This window comes from Coffea arabica, chromosome 1c (genome assembly GCF_036785885.1).
Source record: "Coffea arabica cultivar ET-39 chromosome 1c, Coffea Arabica ET-39 HiFi, whole genome shotgun sequence".
In the NCBI taxonomy this organism is placed as follows: domain Eukaryota; kingdom Viridiplantae; phylum Streptophyta; class Magnoliopsida; order Gentianales; family Rubiaceae; genus Coffea; species Coffea arabica.
Window position 1 is genome coordinate 48441432 of NC_092310.1, and position 22241 is coordinate 48463672.

General features: G+C 35.2%; 1 protein-coding gene across 2 annotated transcripts; it reads left to right on the top strand.

Annotated features, from left to right (window-relative positions):
* The first annotated feature begins 8924 nt into the window (after window positions 1–8924).
* Window positions 8925–17570, top strand: LOC113725361 (indole-3-acetaldehyde oxidase-like). Of its 2 annotated transcripts, XM_027248501.2 has the most exons (10): window positions 8929–9721; window positions 10815–12506; window positions 12913–13172; window positions 13284–13493; window positions 13618–13836; window positions 14227–15192; window positions 15795–15890; window positions 16098–16196; window positions 16382–16571; window positions 17230–17570. In XM_027248501.2, the coding sequence occupies exons 1-10, from the start codon at window positions 9550–9552 to the stop codon at window positions 17463–17465; spliced, it is 4140 nt and encodes a 1379-aa protein (XP_027104302.1). In that variant the 5' UTR covers window positions 8929–9549; the 3' UTR covers window positions 17466–17570. The 2 variants fall into 2 exon arrangements, with proteins under 2 accessions (XP_071930609.1, XP_027104302.1); XM_072074508.1 differs by lacking the exon at window positions 17230–17570 and having other exon boundaries at window positions 8925–9721; window positions 16326–16463.
* Window positions 17571–22241: the final 4671 nt, after the last annotated feature.

Sequence of the window (22241 nt, forward strand, 5' to 3'; positions counted from 1 at the left end):
ATAGAAATAAATCAAATTCAAATCAAGATAATGAAGCTCTAGGCAGGGATATAACTTCGGAAGTAGTTCATACAACTCTTCATTCATGCAATAATTATTTCATTTATTCACTAATAAACAGATTATAGCTGCCAAACACGTGATCTTTAATTTCCTTACTATCTCTATAGTTAAGGTGCATCCGTTAATTACTTCTCTAAGAAACAACCCTAGGCACGCCTATAGAATTTAATTTTCTTGATTGTATTAGAAATTAGAAAAACTCTTTTCTAATCAATAAACACACTATCAGGGTTTTTTAAAATTTAGATCATATGTCTCCCTAACATGAAACCAATCACATTAGTCGTCACTAATTTAAGACAATTAAATAATTACGAATTTAACTGTCCTAACTGGTATTAGTTTGTCAAGTTGAATTAAATATCGGGCGTCCATGATATTTAAATAACAAAACGACCATGAGAAATTAAATCAAAAAATATATTACTAACAAATAAAAGAAATTAATAAAAATAATTAGATCTCACAGATGTAGATGAACCAAATCCTTCATTACTCCTTGACTAGAAAAGAGAAATTAATTGCTCATCGTCAGGGACAATCCACACGATTTCATTGAAGGCCTTTTCAAAAGTGTTTGACAAAGAAAATAACTAAGAGAGAAAAAGAACCAGGCGGCTTGGTCGTTCTCCAAAGTAAAAGGAGCCACGACCTCTTCCAATGGTTCCTGCTTACGCAGTATTCCTAAGAAGAAGATATTCCTAATAATCTAAATTGTCTCCCAATACAATTTGGAAACATGCTCCTTAGGACTTTGACTTGAACTGGGAAACCACCCCGCGCGTAAATTTCGAATCTTCGGGTCTTGACAGCATGACAGGTGTCGAACCTGTGCAATAATAAAAATAAACCTAATTGACAATAAAAGCAGTCAATAATCAATTCTAGGTACTGGAGCAGTGACTCTAGGTGTGCAATGGGTTACTTGATTCACCCTATTCCCGAAGAGTTTGCTTAATCCAATATACCAGAATTAATTATTTGACAAAATTTATTAATTGGTAGACAGTGGCAAGTATGGTCGTCTCCTCAGAGACTAGGGATATTTGTCTCTTTGAGATTCCAATTGGGGGGGTTTTATCAGAATAAAGTTAAAAATAATTAAGCAATTCAAATAAAACGAATAATTAACTAACACAAATGTAGACAGGAATTAATTCAAGAATAGATAAATTCTAACCAAGGATACAACTATTCAAACACAATCCACTTACCCGATCATTGATGCAAGAGAGGTTCAATTAATTTATTAATAGGCTAGTTATAGTAGCCGACAAACTCTAACGACCAATTTTTCCTTAATTTATTGATAACCAAGGTACGACCATTGATTACCCCTAACCAGAAAATACTCTTAGGTACGACCATAGGAATTAATTTCTCAATTGCATTAATAACTAGAAAAACCTAACCCCAATCAATAACACGCTACAAGGGTTATTTAAATTAGATTACACGTTTCCCTAGTGTGCAAATACGCCAGTTGCCACTAATATTAACCAATCAAATAATTACGGATTTAATTGACTAATTTGGCAGGAGATTAATAAGTCACATTGAACATCGGACCCTTGACATCCAATTAACAAAATAATCCCATGAAAATTCGAATAGACAACGTGCAAATATTAACAAATTAAGAATGCGTGAAAACTAATTAGATCTCACAGATATTCGGGACTGCGCCGTCGAATTGATCCTTAACTAGATGAAAAGCTTAGCCACGCCGCATAAATAAATCTCCACGCAAATTAATTGATTGCAAAGGCATCGAGTTTTTCACTAAATAATCAAGAGGTGAAAGATATTTCTCCAGTTGGGACTTTTGTCGAACAGTAGGCGTGCATGAAAGGAAAAAGGAAGAAAGCTAAACTATTGCTAAAAACTATCCCTAGCCTCTGTACGTTCTTTTCTATTCCAAGCAAAAGTATGACTCCTTAATGCTCTCTATGGTCCCCAACGAATTGGGAGTCCAAGTACAAAAAGAAAGCTCTGCCAAATTTTTCTCTACTTTTCGTTTCCTGTTGCCCATCAAAGACTTCAACTCCTAATCAGCAAAAAGGAAATGCCATCCGTTTGTAGCACCATATGGGTCTGGTTGTTTGAAGTCTCCATTGTCTCCAGAAAGTCCCTTTTTTTTTGTAGTTTTCTGCTCCATTCCCTGAAATTGAGTCCAAATATCAAATATAAGTAAATATTAATAATTAAAACAATATTAGGCAAGGATAAAAGGAAAAATTAACAATAAAATTACTAACAATTAATACCCTATCAATTCCCCCTACACCTGAACCATGCTTGCCCTCAAGCATGAGAGCAGCAATCAAACACCAAAATTTGACAATGGTTATTGCTCCAACTATCATATTGCCAAGCTACCAAGAAAAACATATATCAAGTATCACAAGTCAAAATCCAAGAAAAATCATCCCAATTAGCTTCCAAACCACCAACTCCTCCAAATTAAGGCAAACTAATTTAAGAAAAAGGAATGGTCGCTCAATACTTATCAGCAAATGGTCCAACTATAAACTAAAATCTCAATATTAAATTCACAAATTGGCAAGCTGACTTTTTCACACACTAAAACAATCTTCGCCTTTTTATCACTTTTTTTTTCTATTTTTCCCTTTTTTTTCTTTTTTTCTTTTTTTTCAATAGTAACAAAAGACTTAGTCTCTTACCATTAGAGTCTTTTGACGCGAACTCCAACATTTGCCAGATGGAGAAGCCCGATTACTCAGCTCCGATCACTACACAACCACGCACTCATAGCAATTACTATTTTTTGACACGAGAATCGACACTTTAGATGAAGATCTCTGGTTATTCAGTAGTAACAACTAGCGGAGTACAGTCAACTCTTATTTACAACCATATAGCACAATAGCTAAAAACAACACAAATGTAACAGCAGCCAGCCTCAAATTTCCAAACATGGAGAACTAAAATTAATAACTAGATCACATCACATGAAAAATGCCAACAATCATTCCTTACACCCAAAAAAGTTAACCAAAAAATTAGAAGAGTCAAGCAATGTGGGTCTGTTTGGATTGTAAGTTATTTGGGATTATTTGAGATATTTTTACTGTAGCACTTTTTGTGATGTGATGTATGTGAGATAAAAAGATATTGGAAAGATAAAAAAGTGTATTGAAAATTGTAAAGATGATGTAAGCAAATAAAATTGGGAAAATATGAAGCAATCCAAACAAACCACCAAAGAGATGTTCCTGAACTCAACCACATTAACTCGATACACTTTTGTTACTAAACCTTGGCAACAGCAGTATTAGAGACAACAACCTAACATCAAAACTTGGTATTCATATAAGAACTGATCACTAGAAAAAAAAAGAAAAAAAATAAAAGAAAGATAGGCAAAAACAAACTAAAAATAAAGGAAAAGCCTCTAGAAACTAAAAAAATGAAAAAAAAAACTAGCACCAGAACTGATCTCCCCCCATACCTAAATGACACATTGCCCTCAATGTGATAAATAAACAGTAATAGCAAGAAGAAGAGCAACGGGACTTCCCTGAAGTCGGCAAAACAGTGGCGGGTCAGGTGGAAATTGAGGAGCAAGGCCCGCATGGTGCATAAATGCTGCCAAATTCTGCACCATGTTATGCACGTTGACGTCAATATGGGTCATCCGAGTCTCTAGTCACTCAACTCGCATCTGAAGCTGGTGCCATTCGTCAGCCCCTGGGGTAGGAGGATGCTGCGAGTGTCTAGGTGTCCTAAACCTAGAAGCGGATCTTGGCCTCATCATGGTCTCTAGATGTCACTCTAATCACAAGGGAAGGGTAGACAAATACCCCAACACTGATAGCAATTGCAATCAATAGGCACTTGTGGTCCAAATTTAGGATCAAGGCAGCCCAAAATCGCAGCAAGAGCCCCCAATGAACTAAATAATTGAAAGTCTTGCTAGAATACTCCCAAACAAGGCAATTAGACCCAAATAGTGCCCAATTGGACACAAACAACAAATTTCAGCAATTAGACACAATTCCACCCAAAATCTCAACAACTATCTCCAATTGGACAGTCAATTGTACAACTCAACCAACCAAAAGTTCTAGCAACAGCAGATCAGAATTTGAGCAACAACTTAATCACAAGAACTTGAACTTCCAAACAAGTAAGCATCTGACCAAATATAAGCAACAACTATAGTCGAAAGACCCCAACCAGTACCACTGGTTATCACACAAGGAAGAATTAAATCAAATTGAATCGATCGACAGCAAGGGCACCCAAATTCAATCAACAACAAGTAATCCAGACAAACAAAAACAAAAGAGAAATACAAACGGGACCAGATACCACTCAAACAAAAGCCATTGCCCACAGTGAATAGAAAAACACCAAAAAACAAGAGACCATTGAAGAACCACAAAGGGAAGAATGGACCGGACACTAGAGTTGGATTGAGAAGGGCAGCGACGGTGCGCGGGGGCGGAGATAGAGGCGGCGATTGCAGCTGGTGGCGCGCGGTGCTGCGTGCTCTGGGCCGCTCGAGGTTGGAGAGAGATGGGGAGGTTGGCGGCGCGCGGCTGGAGAAAGAGATCGGCGAGGAGGGAGCTTGGAGTGGCGGCAGCATGCGAGGTAGGTGGCGGCGGATGGAGGTTTAGCTGAAAGAAGAAATAAAAGAGAAGAGAAGTAGGGCAGCAGGGAAGAAAAGGGAAAGAGAGGAGGAAGAAAGGAAAAGAAAGAAGAGAAGAAGGAAAAAGAAAAGGGAAAAAGAAAAAGAAAAAGAAAAAGAAAGAAAAAAAAGAGAAAATAAAATAGTTTTGGGATTTTTTTTCTTTAAAAAAAACAATTAACACCTTATCACAGCAATTCTTGAAAAATCACCCCTTTTATTACTTTTTGCTCCACCTCCCGACAATTAGCACCATTAACCAAATATAAATAAAATCTATCCAATAATGCAATATTTGGCAAATGTTAAGGGAAAAATATACATAAATTTAATGTCAATTACACACCCTATCAAAACCCTAACACTGCCCCTCCAGATCTTCAATTGTTGTACTTTAATATTATTGGTTTGATAATTATTCGAGGAAAAATAAAAAAAATTGTGAAGAAAAAAGAAGAAAGGAAAATAATATAAATAACTATACTAAAATGAAAAGATATGTAAAAATATAAAAGTTGATCTTCGAGATCTGCATACTCCAAAAAATCAAATGGTTACTGAAAAAATACTAAAATCTTTCTATTCCAGTTCTCTAGCACTTTTAATCTTATTCTTCTAATACATCACCAATTGAACTGCTCTTACCATTACTATATTGAGACATCCAAAATAAAATTCAGACTTTATGCATGTCTAGAGAAACATAACATAAATGTTTAGGAGTGCAAGATGGTTTTGGTTAAACCCTTTGGCTATTATTACATCAAATATCCAATCCAACGACATCCCAACTTTAGGTCAATCAATCGGACCATCTCAATGAAAGGTTAGATTCATCGGATTTTTTTTCAAGTTGAGCAAGTCAAGATCAGGATGATTCAGTCCTATTGACAGTCCTACCTAGATTATTTGTTGTAACCTATCCAAATTTTCTGATGTTGAAACAGCTACAGTAATATATCCAAATTTTTAGTAGAAAATCATACCGAGCGGGAGGGACCAATGGAGGAAAAGGAATTTGGACTATTCTTTTTTAAATTCAATATCGTATTTGGACTTGCTTCCAACTGAAAATAATAGTCTAAGGTTAATCGTTGAAAAGTCTGATTAAAAAAAATCTGAGGCAAATAGTCTATATTAGATGTTTTGAAAAACTAAAAAGGATTTGGCTGAAATTATTAACAATTGCTGCAAATTAATTGTAAGCCTGGAAACTCCCTTTGCAAATTAATTGAAATACCTCTTTCTTTTCAGAAAAAAAAAAAGATTTGTGCCAGCATAGACTAAACTCTAAAAGAATAAAAGGCCTGTTATTGCAATTGCCGAACGAGGCTCATGGGACAATGCTATAAAAAATCAATCATCGACATCGATGATGAGAAATATTTTAGTTTAGCAGCTTTTCGTTCTAAATTTTAGCAAGTAGGAAAAGAGTCAACCTTCTTTAGCAGTCACCACTTGGTATAATATTCCTATGTTTTCTATACTTCAGCAGAGTTCTCGATGTGCAAGAACAATTTTTTACGTGTGGGCTATGTTTGAAAACCATATCTCTACTCTCAGTCACTCTTAAATGTTTATGCAGAAATTTAGAACTCATCTTGATTTCAAGACTTAAGGACCATTCTTAGAGGTTGACAGCATTGCTTATGTGATATGGTCCATTCCTCTTATCTTGGTCTTGGATCTTTTTCAAGACTTTTTACTAGCGCTTAATAATCTATATTTCAAAGAGAGAAAGAGAGAGGGGTGACTTTTCTCTTGTTAGACGTACTATGCTTTTGCTCAGCAGGATCAGGAGTTGGAATTGATGGTTGCTTTGTACTCAAGAAATTGCCCCTATAAGTGATTACCCTCTTTTCTTTTTTCTTTTTTCTTTTTTGTTTGGGGGATAAGGGTATCTGTAATATCGATTTATGGTGTCCTTACCAAAATATGGATTTACCAGTGACTACTTTAATGATTGGTTTAAATTTAGTGTATACATTAGCTACAGCAAAAGATGTTTGTAATGAGAATACCTGCCAAACTATTCAATTGGTCAAGAATGCTACAAACAATATTACGGAATACCTCATAAAAAAAATAAAGAAACCACAATCAAACTAAAATATGTTTAACAGGCCAAAAACCAGAAAAGAAAAAAAAAATCAAGACATACTGTTTGAGATCCTTAAGGAGTGAATTAGGGATCCTGGATTTTAATTCCCATTTTTCCTCTTGAATTCCACTCTTTTCTTGTTTGATAAAAGTTAAATTAAAAAAGATCCCTAAAGAGGGAAAGACAGATTTTGTAGCAAGCAGAAAGGGGCAAAGTTTTATAAGTAGCTTCTCGTTCGATGTTAATAAAGCCAAACACAACCATATTTTCTCAAACGTGCAAATGATAGTTAAGATTTCATCAAATTGTACTTTGATCCTCATGTTTTCAACAGAAGTTGTTTAATCGCTAAAGGTTTTTGGTGTCACACATAGCATTAATCACACACGAACCCCTTTCCATTTCTCATATTTAACCGAAATATGAATGCGGTGTTACTCAAGTTAATTGAAAAGGCAAAGATTGTAATGTGGACAATATGACGAAATTCAATGCTAAAAAGCCTTTTTTTATTTTTTATTATGTTAATTTTTTCATATAGGAGCATGTGATCATCAAGGATTAAAAATTATGTACAACCCTAATTTTTGTACAATCATTAGAAACATAATTTTTTGAGATATAATTTATATTATAGTGGTTGGCCTATCCTGTAGTATTAATTACTGGCAAATCTATTTTAAAATTCATTTTGTAACCCTTTAAAATAATCGAACTTTTTACTTATATCTTGATACAAAAGATTTTGTCCCCTAAAATTTTTATAAATCTTTTAACAATCCCTTAAAAACTTTAAAATTTCCATGTTACTATTAGAGTTTGTCCCCAAAAAATTTGAAAATATATGAGGGTATCTTTTAAATGCACATCTTTAATAATTTTGCACCCATCTCCCCCTCCCCCCCCCCCCCCCCCCCCAAAAAAAAAACTTTAATCTCTGGTTCCACCCAAGGTATCAAATCACAACTTAATTTGTATACATTTTCATTATGGACATCTTTTACATATTACAAATTTGTTTCTATACACATGCTCCTCAACTTCAATCAAGGTACGGAGGAGAGGGTTTGATGGTCCTGACTGTTCAATCCTTTTATCAAATTTTACAAGCTTAAAACCTTTATTCTTCGCATTTCCCTTAGTATTTAGGAACTACACAAGAAAGTTTTAGTTTGTAAGAAAAACGCACGTTATATGTATAACATTTTTTGTCTTTTAGTTTGTCTCTTTCACAGCAATATTTCATGATTGTTAATCTTGTAAAAAGATAATAATCTAGGAAAAGAGGATGAAATGGTCAATTTTTAGATTCTTATGTAGGGATAGCAAGGAAAATAAATTTCTAATCTGCAGTGAGTGAGCGTGCACACAGATATACACACACATACATACACATCTATATATATATATATATATATATATATATATATATATATGCGTGCACACGCACATGTGTGTGTATGTATATATACACACATATATACATATATGTATACATATGTGTATATACATATATGTATGTATGTATATACATACATATATGTATAAATGTATATATGTGTATCCTAATAATTATAAATGAGTGTTAATTAAAATAAATTCACAATTAGTTATCTGTAATTACAAATAATTACTGTTGTATGTCATTTTTTATATCTAATTTTGCTGATATTGTTAAACCTACTGTTGGACAACTGAAGAAACCTAATTTAACTCAAGAAACCTACTAGTAGTAATAGTACTATTAGTAGTAGTAATGATAATATTAGCAAATTGAGGTAGAGTATGGCAGCTTACTATTAGTAGTTATAATTGTAGTAGTAGCAGCAGCTGCTGTAGTAAAAGTACTATTATTGCTTAAATAGCCCAGCAGTAACACCAAGGTTTTACTATTAATAGGCATTCCATATTTGGTCATTCTGTTTAGCTATATAGATATTAAATGGAAAAAAAAAAAAGAAACAACAAGATATTTTTAGGCTATAAGTATTTAAATTTGTAATATGAAAGTAGGTATATATAAAAAATATTTAACAAAACATTTAATTTTTTTTGGTCCAATTTTGCTTACCCCTTCATCTGGTTAAATAGTGTGTAAAAAAATTATCCATTAAGAAATAGCATAATTAGATTAACTTAACGCTTGTGCTCTTATCGTTTCAATATAGGTCTAAAACACAAGGGGTGAGAAAATGGGGGAATGGGGGGTTTTGAGCCATCCCACTTAAGTATAATTTTTGCGGTTATAGGAATACTTAAAAGATTAATGATTCTTTCGCTTTTATACTTATAATATAAAGATTTTTCTTATACTAGTTGGTTGGATATACGCCGCATGTAGGGATAATTCACAAGTGAGAACATGGCAAACGGGATAAAATCAGTTTCTCAAAAAATGAGGGATTTGAAGTTAATCTGATCAAAATTTAAGGATGTGGGAATGCAATTAAGACTAACTCTTAGGTGCAAGCAAGTATAATTAATGTAACGTGTCTCTGACTCTCGAAAAATGCACAAGGCACGACGTCTCCGCAGAGTAAAGCTACTACCTAAGGACCAACGAACTAGTTATATTATTGTCTTGGCATCGGATATATAGCAGTTAGTCCTGTTAGACTGCAGAAATATACCTGCTTGTTGAGAATTTTTCAGACTATATACGTAGCTTCTGAGTTCTCAATCAGTCATTGAGCTTCGATTTCCACCTGGGATCAGCTCATTTGACATAAAAATGGAGGAAAATGGGACAAAATGTCCGCCTTCAGAAGCTGGCAATGGTAGTCTTGTGTTTGCAGTGAATGGAGAGAAGTTTGAGCTGGCAACTCTTGACCCTTCAACTACTTTGCTTCAGTTCTTTCGTTATCATACTCGTTTCAAGAGTGTCAAGCTTGGTTGTGGTGAAGGTCTGCTTCTGTTCTTTGATTTGTTTTCTGGTTTTTGAGTACTTAATGTTTTAAGTTTCTGTTTATCAGTTTATATTTGCTGTTGTGATTTGTTGAACTATTTTCAGATGGATACAGAAAGCATGGCCATATTGATCCAAAATGAGAATGAATGAGTGAACTTCTTGTGCAGGTTGACTGGCGGCCGTCTTGCAATGTTTTCTTGCTCTTTATTAATCTCTTTGTTTCTGCCAAGTTTTTGAGATTTCTTTTATTGGAGATGCTGGTGTTAGCATAGGATTCAGAGGTTGGTTCCATTGAGGAATCAGTTACAATTCAGAGGAATGATCTTGATAGCATCTAATTACCAATAAAACATACTCTCTAGAATTCGATTTTTGGAGTTAAAATTCTTTTTTTTTCATATGCCAATGTGTAACAGAATGAGATGTTATTGCTTTCCCTTCTGAAAGTTGACTTCAGGTTGATTGCTAAATAGTTTCTTACTTTTTAAGAATTTTTTCATTTACCACGTTGTCAAAGGCAAATGGTATGATTTTTTTTTTTTTCAAACAAGTTCAAACGTCTAAACTAACCAATTTTAATTCACTGGATATAATCTTCTTCACTGTCATGGAATTGCATAATTATTTTTGGTGCACTATTTCAGACCAAATACATTGAAATTTCTGGTCCTCTGACATAGTTGTCTTACTTTAGCCTAAAAGCTCTTATGATTTAATTAGGATTGCCTTCATATGACGTTCAATGTAGGAGACATTCTGCTACATTTCAGTGAATGTGAGAAGACAGAATTCGAGAGAACTTTGCCATCTAATCACTGACATTGCTTCATTATAACCCAGTTACTGCATTAGTAGATTTGTTTTAGAAATATTTCGACACAATTTATTTCACATCTTTTGTTATGATACTGGTAGCAGGTTAAAAAAAATCAGTTATGCCTCTAGATAGATAAATTCAACAGAATTTAAATCAGTGTATAATTTCTTCACTTGACTATTGTGTTAAGGATGGCTAATAGTGGGTGCATGATGTACTTGTTGAAGCTGTCCATCCAACTAATAGACTTTTTATTCTTTTAATGGCACAGGTGGTTGTGGTGCTTGTGTTGTTATGCTGTCTAAATATAACCCTGAGCTTGATCAAGTTGAAGATTTTTCTGTGAGTTCGTGTCTAACACTTCTTTGCAGTGTAAATGGTTGCTCAATTACTACCAGTGAAGGACTTGGAAACAGTAAAGATGGTTTCCATCCAATTCATCAAAGATTTGCTGGATTCCATGCTTCTCAGTGTGGATATTGCACCCCTGGAATGTGCATGTCATTTTTTTCAGCACTCGCAAAAGCTGAAAAAACAAATAGGCCAGAACCACCACCAGGATTTTCCAAGCTGACTGTTTCTGAAGCTGAAAAGGCTATAGCAGGAAACCTGTGTCGCTGTACTGGATATCGACCCATTGCTGATGCCTGCAAAAGTTTTGCTGCTGATGTTGATTTGGAGGATTTGGGACTGAACTCCTTTTGGAGAAAAGGAGAGCCAAAGGAGGTTAAGTTGAGTAGATTGCCTTTGTATACTCCCGATGGTAGGTTCAGTAGATTTCCAGAATTTTTGAAAGGTAGGTCCAAGTCACCAAAGAGCTTGCATTTAGAAAACAGTTCTTGGTACACTCCTACTACTCTTGAGGAGCTTAGAAGCTTGTTGAACTCCAACTTGATTGAGAATGATAAGCTTAGGCTAGTAGTTGGTAACACTGGGATGGGTTATTACAAAGAACTAGATAATTACGACAGATACATTGATTTGAGATATTTGTCTGAGCTTCAAACGATTAGAAGAAATCACCATGGAATCGAAATTGGGGCTGCAGTGACAATCTCTAAAGTTATTGCATGTTTGAAGGATGCTGATACCTTAAATTATTCCACCGATGGCAAGCAGGTCTTTGAAAAGTTGGCTAACCATATGGAGAAAATTGCTTCAGGGTTCATTAGAAACTCAGCAAGTATTGGTGGAAATTTGGTAATGGCACAAAGAAAAAGTTTTCCTTCAGATATAGCTACTATACTTCTTGCTGTAGGTTCTATTGTTAGTATAACAACCGGTCACAAGCATGAAAGTATCACATTAGAGGAATTTTTGACAAGACCACCCATGGATTCAAGAAGTGTGCTACTCAGTGTCCAGATTCCGCATTTGGAGCCAAAAGGAAATGGTAACAACAGTGGATCCAATTCCAAATTGGTTTTTGAGACCTATCGTGCTGCACCACGACCGCTGGGAAATGCTTTGCCTTATTTGAATGCAGCATTCCTGGCTGATGTGTCTCATCAAGTAAGTGGAGTTCTAGTAAATAATATCCAATTGGTTTTTGGTGCTTATGGGACTAAACATGCAACAAGAGCAAGAAAGGTTGAGGAGTACCTTTCAGGGAGGATGCTAAGTGCTAGTGTTCTATATGAAGCAGTAAAGTTAGTTAAAGTCGATGTAATGCCTGCAGTTGGCACTTCACATGCTGCTTACAGGACGAGCTTGGCAATTGGTTTTCTTTTCCAGTTTCTTTCTCCATTTTTGAGAGTTGGTTCTGTGGCTTGTGGTGGTCTATCCAATGGGTTGACTGGTGATTTGCTGAAGGATTCTTTGGAAAACCATAGAGATACTTCTCTATGTCAATGGGAATATTCAAAATTGTTGTTATCAGCAAAGCAGGAGTTGAAATCAAGTAAAGAGTACCATCCAGTTGGAGAACCAATTACTAAGTCTGGTGCTGCCATCCAAGCTTCAGGTATACTTTTATTCTAAAGTTTTGTGGGAATAGTTTGTCTTAGACATGGTTTGTCAGATATCTTTAGTTCCAATTGTTGTACCAGGTTCAATTCGTTATTGTTAAGGGCCTTTTAGGGGCATAGGTCTTGAACTTACTTGAAAACCTGGATTAGGTTGCCTTCAACCCTATCTAAACTTCATTTGTGGATAGCTACTTGCACCATTCCTTTATTTTTTGGTTTTAATGGGATGGGGTGGTATGATAGTGGTAAATTGATGTCAAAACTGAAGCAAGATTGATCTCTATTTATGTCAAATATACTAGTTTTGTCCACTTGTACATTGTACTATTTTCTTGAATCACTTTTTTCCATCATGATCATCATCTTTCTTCACATTTTAGTTTAGCATGATCGATTTCACAGGAGAAGCGGTGTATGTTGATGACATTCCATCACCTCCAAACTGTCTCCATGGAGCCTTTATCTATAGTACAAAACCTTTAGCAAGGGTAAAAGGTGTGGACTTGGAATCAAATAATCAACTAAGTGGAGTTGCTGCTCTTATATCTTATAAAGATATTCCAGAACAAGGGGAAAATGTAGGATCTAAGGCTATGTTTGGTTCTGAACCTTTATTTGCTGATGACCTCACCAGGTGTGCAGGACAGCAAATAGCATTCGTGGTTAGTCCATACTTCCACAGTCCACTCTTTCTATTGTAGATACTCCTTAACAATTCAAGCTAACGAGTCTCATCATATGCCCGTTAATATCTGTAAATGGAACATCTATAGGTAGCAAACACACAAAAGTTTGCTGATATTGCAGCAAACTCAGCTCTGGTCAAGTATGACACCGCAAATCTGGATCCACCAATTTTAACCATTGAAGAAGCTGTTGAGAGGTCAAGCTTTTTTCAGGTCCCTCCTTTCTTGTACCCAAAACAGGTTGGTGATTTCTCAAAAGGAATGGCTGAAGCTGATCACAAAATTCTTTCTGCTGAGGTATTGTCAAATAGTTTTGAAACATTTTCTGAAACTGTCTTGATATTGTCAAGATCAGCATTCCAGGATTAGATGCTGGAAAGCCATGCTGATAACCAAATTCATCTGCTGTTGTAATTTCCAGATCAAACTTCCTTCACAGTACTACTTTTATATGGAGACACAAACTGCCCTTGCTGTCCCGGATGAAGACAATTGCATGGTGGTTTATAGCTCAATTCAATGTCCAGAGCTCACTCACAGTGTAATTGCAACATGTCTTGGAGTTCCCGAGCATAATATTCGTGTAATTACAAGAAGAGTTGGTGGAGGCTTTGGAGGCAAGGCAATTAAAGCAATGCCTGTGAGTATTAATAACATCAAAATTAAGTTTTTCTCTCATTAACAGTCTATTTGCTTCCATTGGAGATTATGTTGCCATCTTTAGTATCATAAATCAAAGATGCTACCCTGAAATTATAGAAAAATCCCATCAATTTTGCATCACTCTTTCCCTCATTGTTTTATTTTGCTTTTTGGTGGATGGGAGTCTCCGGGCATGCTCTGCACGAGGGGAGATAAGTGGAGACTCAAGATGAGCTTATGATGTGTTTGATGCATAGAAACATGCATGTGCATATACAGCTCAGAATTCAATCCACTTTCTGATTTGCTCTTATGTCTTTTATGGTGTCTCATGTTTCCATAGCCCTATTTTGTTTGGTGCAAGAACTAACAACAGTTGTGTTGTTAGGTTGCTACAGCATGTGCACTTGCAGCACATAAATTACGCCGCCCTGTCAGGACATATCTCAATCGCAAGACTGACACTATATTGAGTGGAGGAAGACATCCAATGAAAATAACTTACAGTGTCGGATTCAAATCAAATGGAAAGGTCACAGCCTTGCACCTTGACATATTAATCAATGCAGGGATATCTGCAGATATAAGCCCCCTCATGCCAGCAAACATAATTGGAGCCCTTAAAAAGTATAATTGGGGTGCTCTGTCATTTGACATAAAAGTTTGCAAGACAAATCATTCTAGCAAATCTGCAATGAGAGCTCCTGGGGACGCTCAAGGATCTTTTATTGCTGAAGCTGTTATAGAACATGTAGCATCCATACTTTCCATGGAGGTAGACTCTGTTAGGAACTTGAATCTTCATACATTTCAAACCCTTAATGTGTTCTATGGGGAGTCTGCAGGTGAAGCACTAGAATATACGTTGACCGACATGTGGGAAAAATTGGGTGCATCTTCATGCTTACTCCAGAGAAAGGAAATGATAGAGCAGTTTAATCAGATCAACAAATGGAAAAAAAGAGGTATTTCGCGGGTTCCAATTATATATGAAGTAACTCTAAGACCAACCCCTGGAAAAGTTAGCATACTCTCGGATGGATCCATTGTTGTAGAAGTAGGAGGAATAGAAATAGGCCAGGGGCTCTGGACTAAGGTAAAACAGATGACTGCATTTGCTCTCAGTTCAATTGGATGTAGTGGGACTGAGAACCTGGTGGAAAAAGTACGAGTTGTACAAGCAGATACCTTAAGCTTGGTGCAAGGGGGTTTCACTGCTGGAAGCACAACATCTGAATCAAGCTGTGAAGCAGTCAGATTATGCTGCAATGTCTTAGTTGAAAGACTAGCCCCACTCAAAAGTAAGTTGGAGGAACAAGTGGGTCCTGTTAATTGGGATGTCCTGATACTTCAGGTATCTTTCATCACCCTGTTGGATGCTTTTCCTAACTTCTTCATGTTATAACTCTAGGTGATAATCTGATCTACGCTTCCTCATGTTTGATTTGTAAGACAAGATTCTTGTCTTCCTTTAATATCTGCTGTTATTTTGATATTCTTTTTTCAGAAACAAATAGATAGCATAGTCAATAACTAGCTCAGTTCTGTCAATCTAGTTCTCCCCATGAAATTTTTCCAAATTTAGGGTTGAACAAAGAGATCTGTTTTTGCATGATTCTCAAGTGATTAACCACAATATTCGATATGGCTTCCGGAACTATGAGCCATCATAAACCTAGCAAGACTGGACAAAGTATTTTCTAGTAAGATTACAGATTAATAACTTCCATATTTTAGGTACAAATATGAGGGTTTGATTCTTATGGTCACCCTATTCCCATCCCACTTCTTCCCTTGTCTTCCCCTTCTTTTCAAACAGAAGGAAAAGGTTGGGGGAGCAAAAAATCTTCCTTTGCTGCTTCTTCAACCTGTCTAGGATTGTTGGTCAGACTAAATGTTGAATAAATTGCTGTGGCCTCTTTTCACATATTTCATTTGGGATTTCTCTGACTGTAGGCACATTATCAATCTGTGAACTTGGCTGCAAATTCTTACTATGTGCCTGATTCCAGTTTCATGCGTTACCTGAACTATGGTGTTGCTGTTAGCGAGGTAAATTTGTTTTCCTCTGCTTTCTCTGTGAGACAATGATGACATGTTTGTCTCTTAATCTATTCATATAACTTCAAATGATGGATATTCAGTGATGGACCATTTTAATTGAGCAAGATACTATTACATTGGAGAAATCATGGAATACTAATCTGCTTTGGTCTCAGAATGAATGGTCTGAAATGATGTTTTTTGTTTGTATTGCAGGTAGAGATAAATATACTGACAGGAGAAGCTAAAATTGTGCAAGCAGACATTCTCTATGATTCTGGACAAAGCATGAACCCTGCAGTGGATTTGGGACAGGTTAGTGAGCTTCTTCTTAATATCTATCCAATATACAGAAAATATCCATGTACATGTGCTCTATTGATTAAATTTATTTGGAGTATATCTCTTGTTGTCTGTTACTCGATCCACATTTTAATTTTCTAGGCAAACTGAGTTCATAGCCAAAGAGATCACTATGTCCTGCAATATTCTTCTTACAGATCGAAGGAGCTTTTGTTCAAGGAATTGGATTCTTTATGCACGAAGAATACCTTATCAATGAAGATGGATTGACAATTTCAGATGGCACATGGACGTACAAAATCCCAACTATTGATACCATACCGATGCAGTTGAATGTCGAAGTGCTAAATAGTGGACATCACCAAAAGCACATTCTATCATCTAAAGGTATCTCTGCAAGTTTCTCAACTATGTTACAAGACAATTGACTTTCTACAAGCATTATGGTCTTTGCTGTTTTCTGGCATCACATGCTGTCTAAATCTGTTCATATCGTAAGTCTGGAAATGACAAAGGAAACAGAATGAAGAATAATGGTGACTCTTCTTTTCCTACTTCAAACTAAAAAGTTTTCATAATGCGTCTTAGAACACCCCACTGCACTACAGAAAATGTGTAATCTTTCATTCAGTAATCATTGAATGATCTTAACTAGTAAATTGCAAGTATCAAAGTTCCTAGTGCTGAAAACATACGTAGCTGTCCTAACATCCAACTGAAGGTGGCAAAACGTATGATCCACCAGACTTGAGCTATTAGACTGTTATGAATAGTTAACCTTCTATCTACAAAAGAGGCCTACGACCACTGCTAATCTAGGTATTACAATTGATGATGTATTTGCTAATATCAATAACTGGAACTGTTTGAGGAACAAAATGTAATGGGATAATAGATGTAAACTTCTCACCATTGGAATTGAAACGTAAAACAATCAGTCCAAGAAATTTAAGATAAATAACTTTTAAGGGGCACATGAACAAATCTGCACATGCAAGCGATAAATTTGTATGGATTTTTAAGCTGGAACTGGACCATTTTGTAGCCTCTGGAGAACCACCATTGCTTCTGGCAGCCTCAGTACATTGTGCAACAAGGGCAGCAATTAAGGAAGCCCGGAAACAGCTAAATAGTTGGAACAGACTTGATGGACCAAATCCAGCTTTCCAGTTGGATGTCCCAGCTATTATGCCTGTTGTGAAGAACCTCTGTGGCTTGGACAATGTAGAGAGGTACTTGGAAAGCTTGCTCCATGGATTTGATGATCCCACAGACACTTAACTTTAGTGTGTGCAACAATTATAGGACGTATGCATGTTGTTACTCTCCTTGAATGATAGCAAATCATCATAAGGCAAAATAAATAGGGAAATCTCCTTTGATCAATATCATTAAAACCCTGAGCCTGTGCCATGGTAAAGGACTGAACTCTTGTTCATGTTCATGTTGGTTTACATTCATGCAATGATGCAAACAAACTACAATCTATCAACTTGCAAAGAAAATCTCGCACAAACTTATTATGATCATGCAAATCTTCAGAAAACCAGCTTGAAGAGTGAGGAGGCTACCATCTTAAATTCTTGCTTAACTCAATTGGGACTCCAAGAAATGGCTATCTACATTAGCTTGCAGGCAATCAATTCAATATTCATCTAGAAAATTTCTAAGTTCATTCTTTTATCTCAAGGCAATGAAAATGGTACTAATACATCAATAGTGAACTAATACAGTTAATGGATTGCCAATGTCAAATATGGAAGTGCCAATATTCTCAACATATGTAGTTCTCCCTCCATCCCATTGAAAGTGTCATGCTTTCCATTTTGGTCTGTCTCAAAATGTTTGTTACATGCCTAAAATGGCAAATGAATTTTTCTCCTTCTTCTAACTTTACTCTTCAAGCACTACCTTTAAATATGTGGATCTAGCACAAGTTGCCATAAGACTGAGACGCGCTTTAAAGTACATGACTGGTGCTAATGGATGTTTGCTAGCGCGTGCAGCGCAACATATGCAAAGAGTTAGTGTAGTTTTAATAATATAATGGGCCTAGATTGTTGACTTGTTTGCTTAAATTATTTGAATAACTTCACCACATCACTTATAGGCAAAGTTTGAGCAGCTTGGCGGGGATAATTTAGGAAGTACAGATGAGTATCTCTTTTTTTTTTGCCTACTGTTGAAAAATACTCCAGTTCTCGAAAAGTGACAAACTTTTCGAGACGGAGGGAGTATATCATTAGTAAATGAACATGAAATTGAATTTTAATTACAAATGACTGTAGCAAAAGAACAGAATGCAATTAAGACTAATCAAAAGAAGATCAGTGTTCGTATACATGCGTTGTAGATAAATCTAGAGATTTTGAGTTTTGAGATTTTGCTTTTTAGCATGAAAAAAAATGGCGAACAACCATGTGGTTCCTTTGTTTGGGTTAAATGTCTATTCTTCATAGATTAACTGGTAAATCCTCAGTTCATAATTTCAACTGGAGAAAAATTTCAAAAAAAGGAAAATAAAAAAAGAAAGAAGAAGAAAAAGAAGGAGAAAAGAAAGAAAAAAGGAAAAAAAATTATGGGCTCAGCCATGATCCGGTATAATTCTGTACCCACTCCGTTGTATAATGGGCTTCAGCCCGTTATAGCCCAAATCCTAAGGCCGCTGAGCCGAGGCCTATGTATTTAGGGAAATGGCATGTGGTCTACTTCTTCAGCTATTCTTCTTTTTATTTTCCCTTGGACCCGAAAAAGAAGAAAAATAATGTTGTATAATTGTGTATAAATAATGCTACATTAGCAAATTATTTATAAGTCACGTAAAATTTTGTTTTGTTTCTTTCTCCTTTTGTTTGGGGTGAGTACTAAACTAATATCTCCTTAACCTAAAATTCTGGCATTTATTTTTCGTTTTTGATTTGCATTTGATTTTAAGTAATCACACTGAAACTCACGAACTGAATGTTTAATATGACAGATTTAAAGAATGATGTTTGTGATTAACTTTAATTATTTGTGGAATAAAGCACAAGCGTGATCAAATTTACAATTAGAAATGATTATCTTCAATATGATTAAATGGCAAACTAATTACTCGGACACTCGAATCAAGTCCGAATCAGTAAGAGCTCGTCCTTGGAAATTTAAAAAATTTTGAATAGCATTTATATTTGCAAATGTTGTAAGTACGGCTCGAACTCGGCTCACTTAGCATAAAAATTATCAAATTCACATGTAAAATAATTCACAATATTTTAGCTCGACTCAGATTTAGCTGATTTAAACTTGTCTAAAATTGAGCTCCACAAATAAACGAGTAAAGTATGAATAGATTTGACACTCATCAACGCATTATACAAATGAAAAATAGGATGGTAACAATCCCTAATGTACCACAAAGTTACGGACAAATAATCATCACTACTTTCTAACTAGGAAATTGGCAGCACCTCCTCCTGTATATCCAATTTGCCATTCTCTATTTTTGACTCAACGTCTCTATACCCTCCCTCTCTCTCTCTCTGCAATAGAGTTCTGTAGCCACTCAAACTAGTCTTTCCGTGGACGACAACATCATCATGCGTGCTCCTACATATCCCACTTCATCTTCTAACTATTTCTTTTTTTTTTTCCCCATCAATGCTCTTTTTCAGAACTTCTGCAATTTATTTGCAATTATTACGTTAAGAAAAAGAATATTCAAATACCAAATTTTTAGCATTAGGCGATTAGAAAGGCGTCTGTGAGATTTAATCTCACTCACAGTGTCCGTCATCTTATTACTACTCTATACAAATAAGCTTTAACATAGAATGTTGAACTTGATTAGATTGGTCTGCAATCCCTAATCATCAATTCAAAAACCCTCTTGATAATTATCTGCACAGCATTTGACCAAGACATCAAAAGGGTGCAATTTTTGCAATTGTGCAAAACGGCACATGTCAAGATCATACTGTTTCATACTGAGTGGGGTGGGATTGAATTTGATTCAAACCCGTCAACGAATGTGCCAAAACAGTTCTATTCTTTCTTTGTGTTATTTGGTAGTTCACATATTTTTGGAGTTGATTGCACGCAATTGTTGTGTTGGTGCATATATTTCCACCATGCAAAAGCATGATAGTTGTTGACACTTGTGAGTTTTGGTCGAATGTCTAAGAAATGTAAAAAGACAAATTTAGGATGAAAGGAAGGTTCGTCTCAGGGCACTGTATAATTCTTATGGGATTAACCTTATATGTACTGCCAGTGTATACACTATCACTATTAGATATATGACATATGTGCAAAATTTAAATTTGAAATTTAAAACTTGCTCATGTGTCATGCATCCAACCGTAATAATATATACACTAACAGTGCATATAAAAATTATTCATTCTTATATAGCTCAATCGTACTCACACATATTGACAAAATTTTAATTTTGTTCAAACATTTTTCTAATCATAGAAAAAAGTATAGGAGATTTTGTATATTAGTAAAAAAGGGAAAATACCGATTTTCATCCCCAAACTTTGGGGTAAAGACACATTTCGTCCCTTAACTTTTGGGCACGATACATTTGATGTCTGAATTTATAATTTTTGACCAATGTCATCCTCAAATGGCAATTTAGCCAATTTTTAATGGAACTGGTCACGTGAAAATCACATGACCGTTAAGTAAACTTAAATCACATTTTTAACAAAACCTGCCAGTTTCCCATAAAGAGCTGGTATGTTATGGGCAATTTATTATTTTTTTTAACTTTCACATATTTAATTTATGTTAAATACAAAACATACTAGTTCAATGGGTAAAAATATGTTATGAATAATTGAAGGGCCAAATTTTTACTATTTAAATAGTTCAATGGCTGCTCAAATAATTTGCTCTTATATAAATAGTAAAAGTATGCAAAGTATATGTAATTTTTAAATTTTGAGAGGAGCTTTTTGTAACTATTAAAAATCTCAAGGGATGTTTGTGAAATTATCCCTTTTCATTTTTCATGCTGATTATTTCTTTTCTTGCCTATTTTTCATTTTATCCTTATTTTTAGCTTTTTCCCCCCTTACGTACGGGACGCAAGTATTTGGATGGATGCTTAGTCAAAATTGCCAAAAGTTGACTGATTGCATGCAAGAAACTAGCAGGTTTTGTTAAAAATGTGATTTAATTTTACTTAACGGTCATATGATTTTCACGCGATTAGTTTCATTAAAAATGGGCTAAATTGCCGTTTGAGGATGACATTGGTCAAAAATTATTAATTCAGACATCAAATGTGTCGTTCCCAAAAGTTGGGGGATGAAATGTGTCCTTACTCCAAAGTTTGGGGATGAAAACCGGCATTTTCCCTAGTAAAAAAATAATAATATTTGCCTTTAGATAGCCGCTAATTATATTTGACTGCTAATAAGAATTTTAATGATAGCCTGATATAATGAATGTGAAAACAATATACAATATGGACGTAAATAAATGTAATCTTGCACTCCAAAAATAGATGAGCTCTTGTGCTTCCCAATTCCCTAGATAAAGTATGTAAAAATCCCTACTGAGGATGACTGTATATGACATTTCGGTTGAGTGTTGGCGGCGACGGCGCCGGGGGGCGGGGGGAGGAAGGAGGGGCATGGGACAGGTAGAAAAAAGTATATGACATCAACTATAAATAGGAATGACAACAGGCAGGAGTGGGGTTTTACTGCTCACTAGTCCTATCTACCCTCCTCCGCCTTGCTTCTCCCTCAAGGGTTAAAAAATTTTTGTTGTATAATTGCATTGTAACTAAAATTTAGTCAAAAATCAAGTACTTAAGTATCATTACATCACTAAGTAATTATCCACTATAATTTCATAATTGAAACTTATAAAAATAATCAAACAAAAGTTATTTAAATACAATCTAATATAACGAGACAAGTACAACTAAAGTAGTCAAGTTTTCATGTTTGAGACAAATACAATTACTAAATTATTATTGTATTTTTTTAAATAAAATAATTTTTATTATATTAAGTATAATTAGAAATATAATATAAACATATTAGTAAGTTTAGCATATAT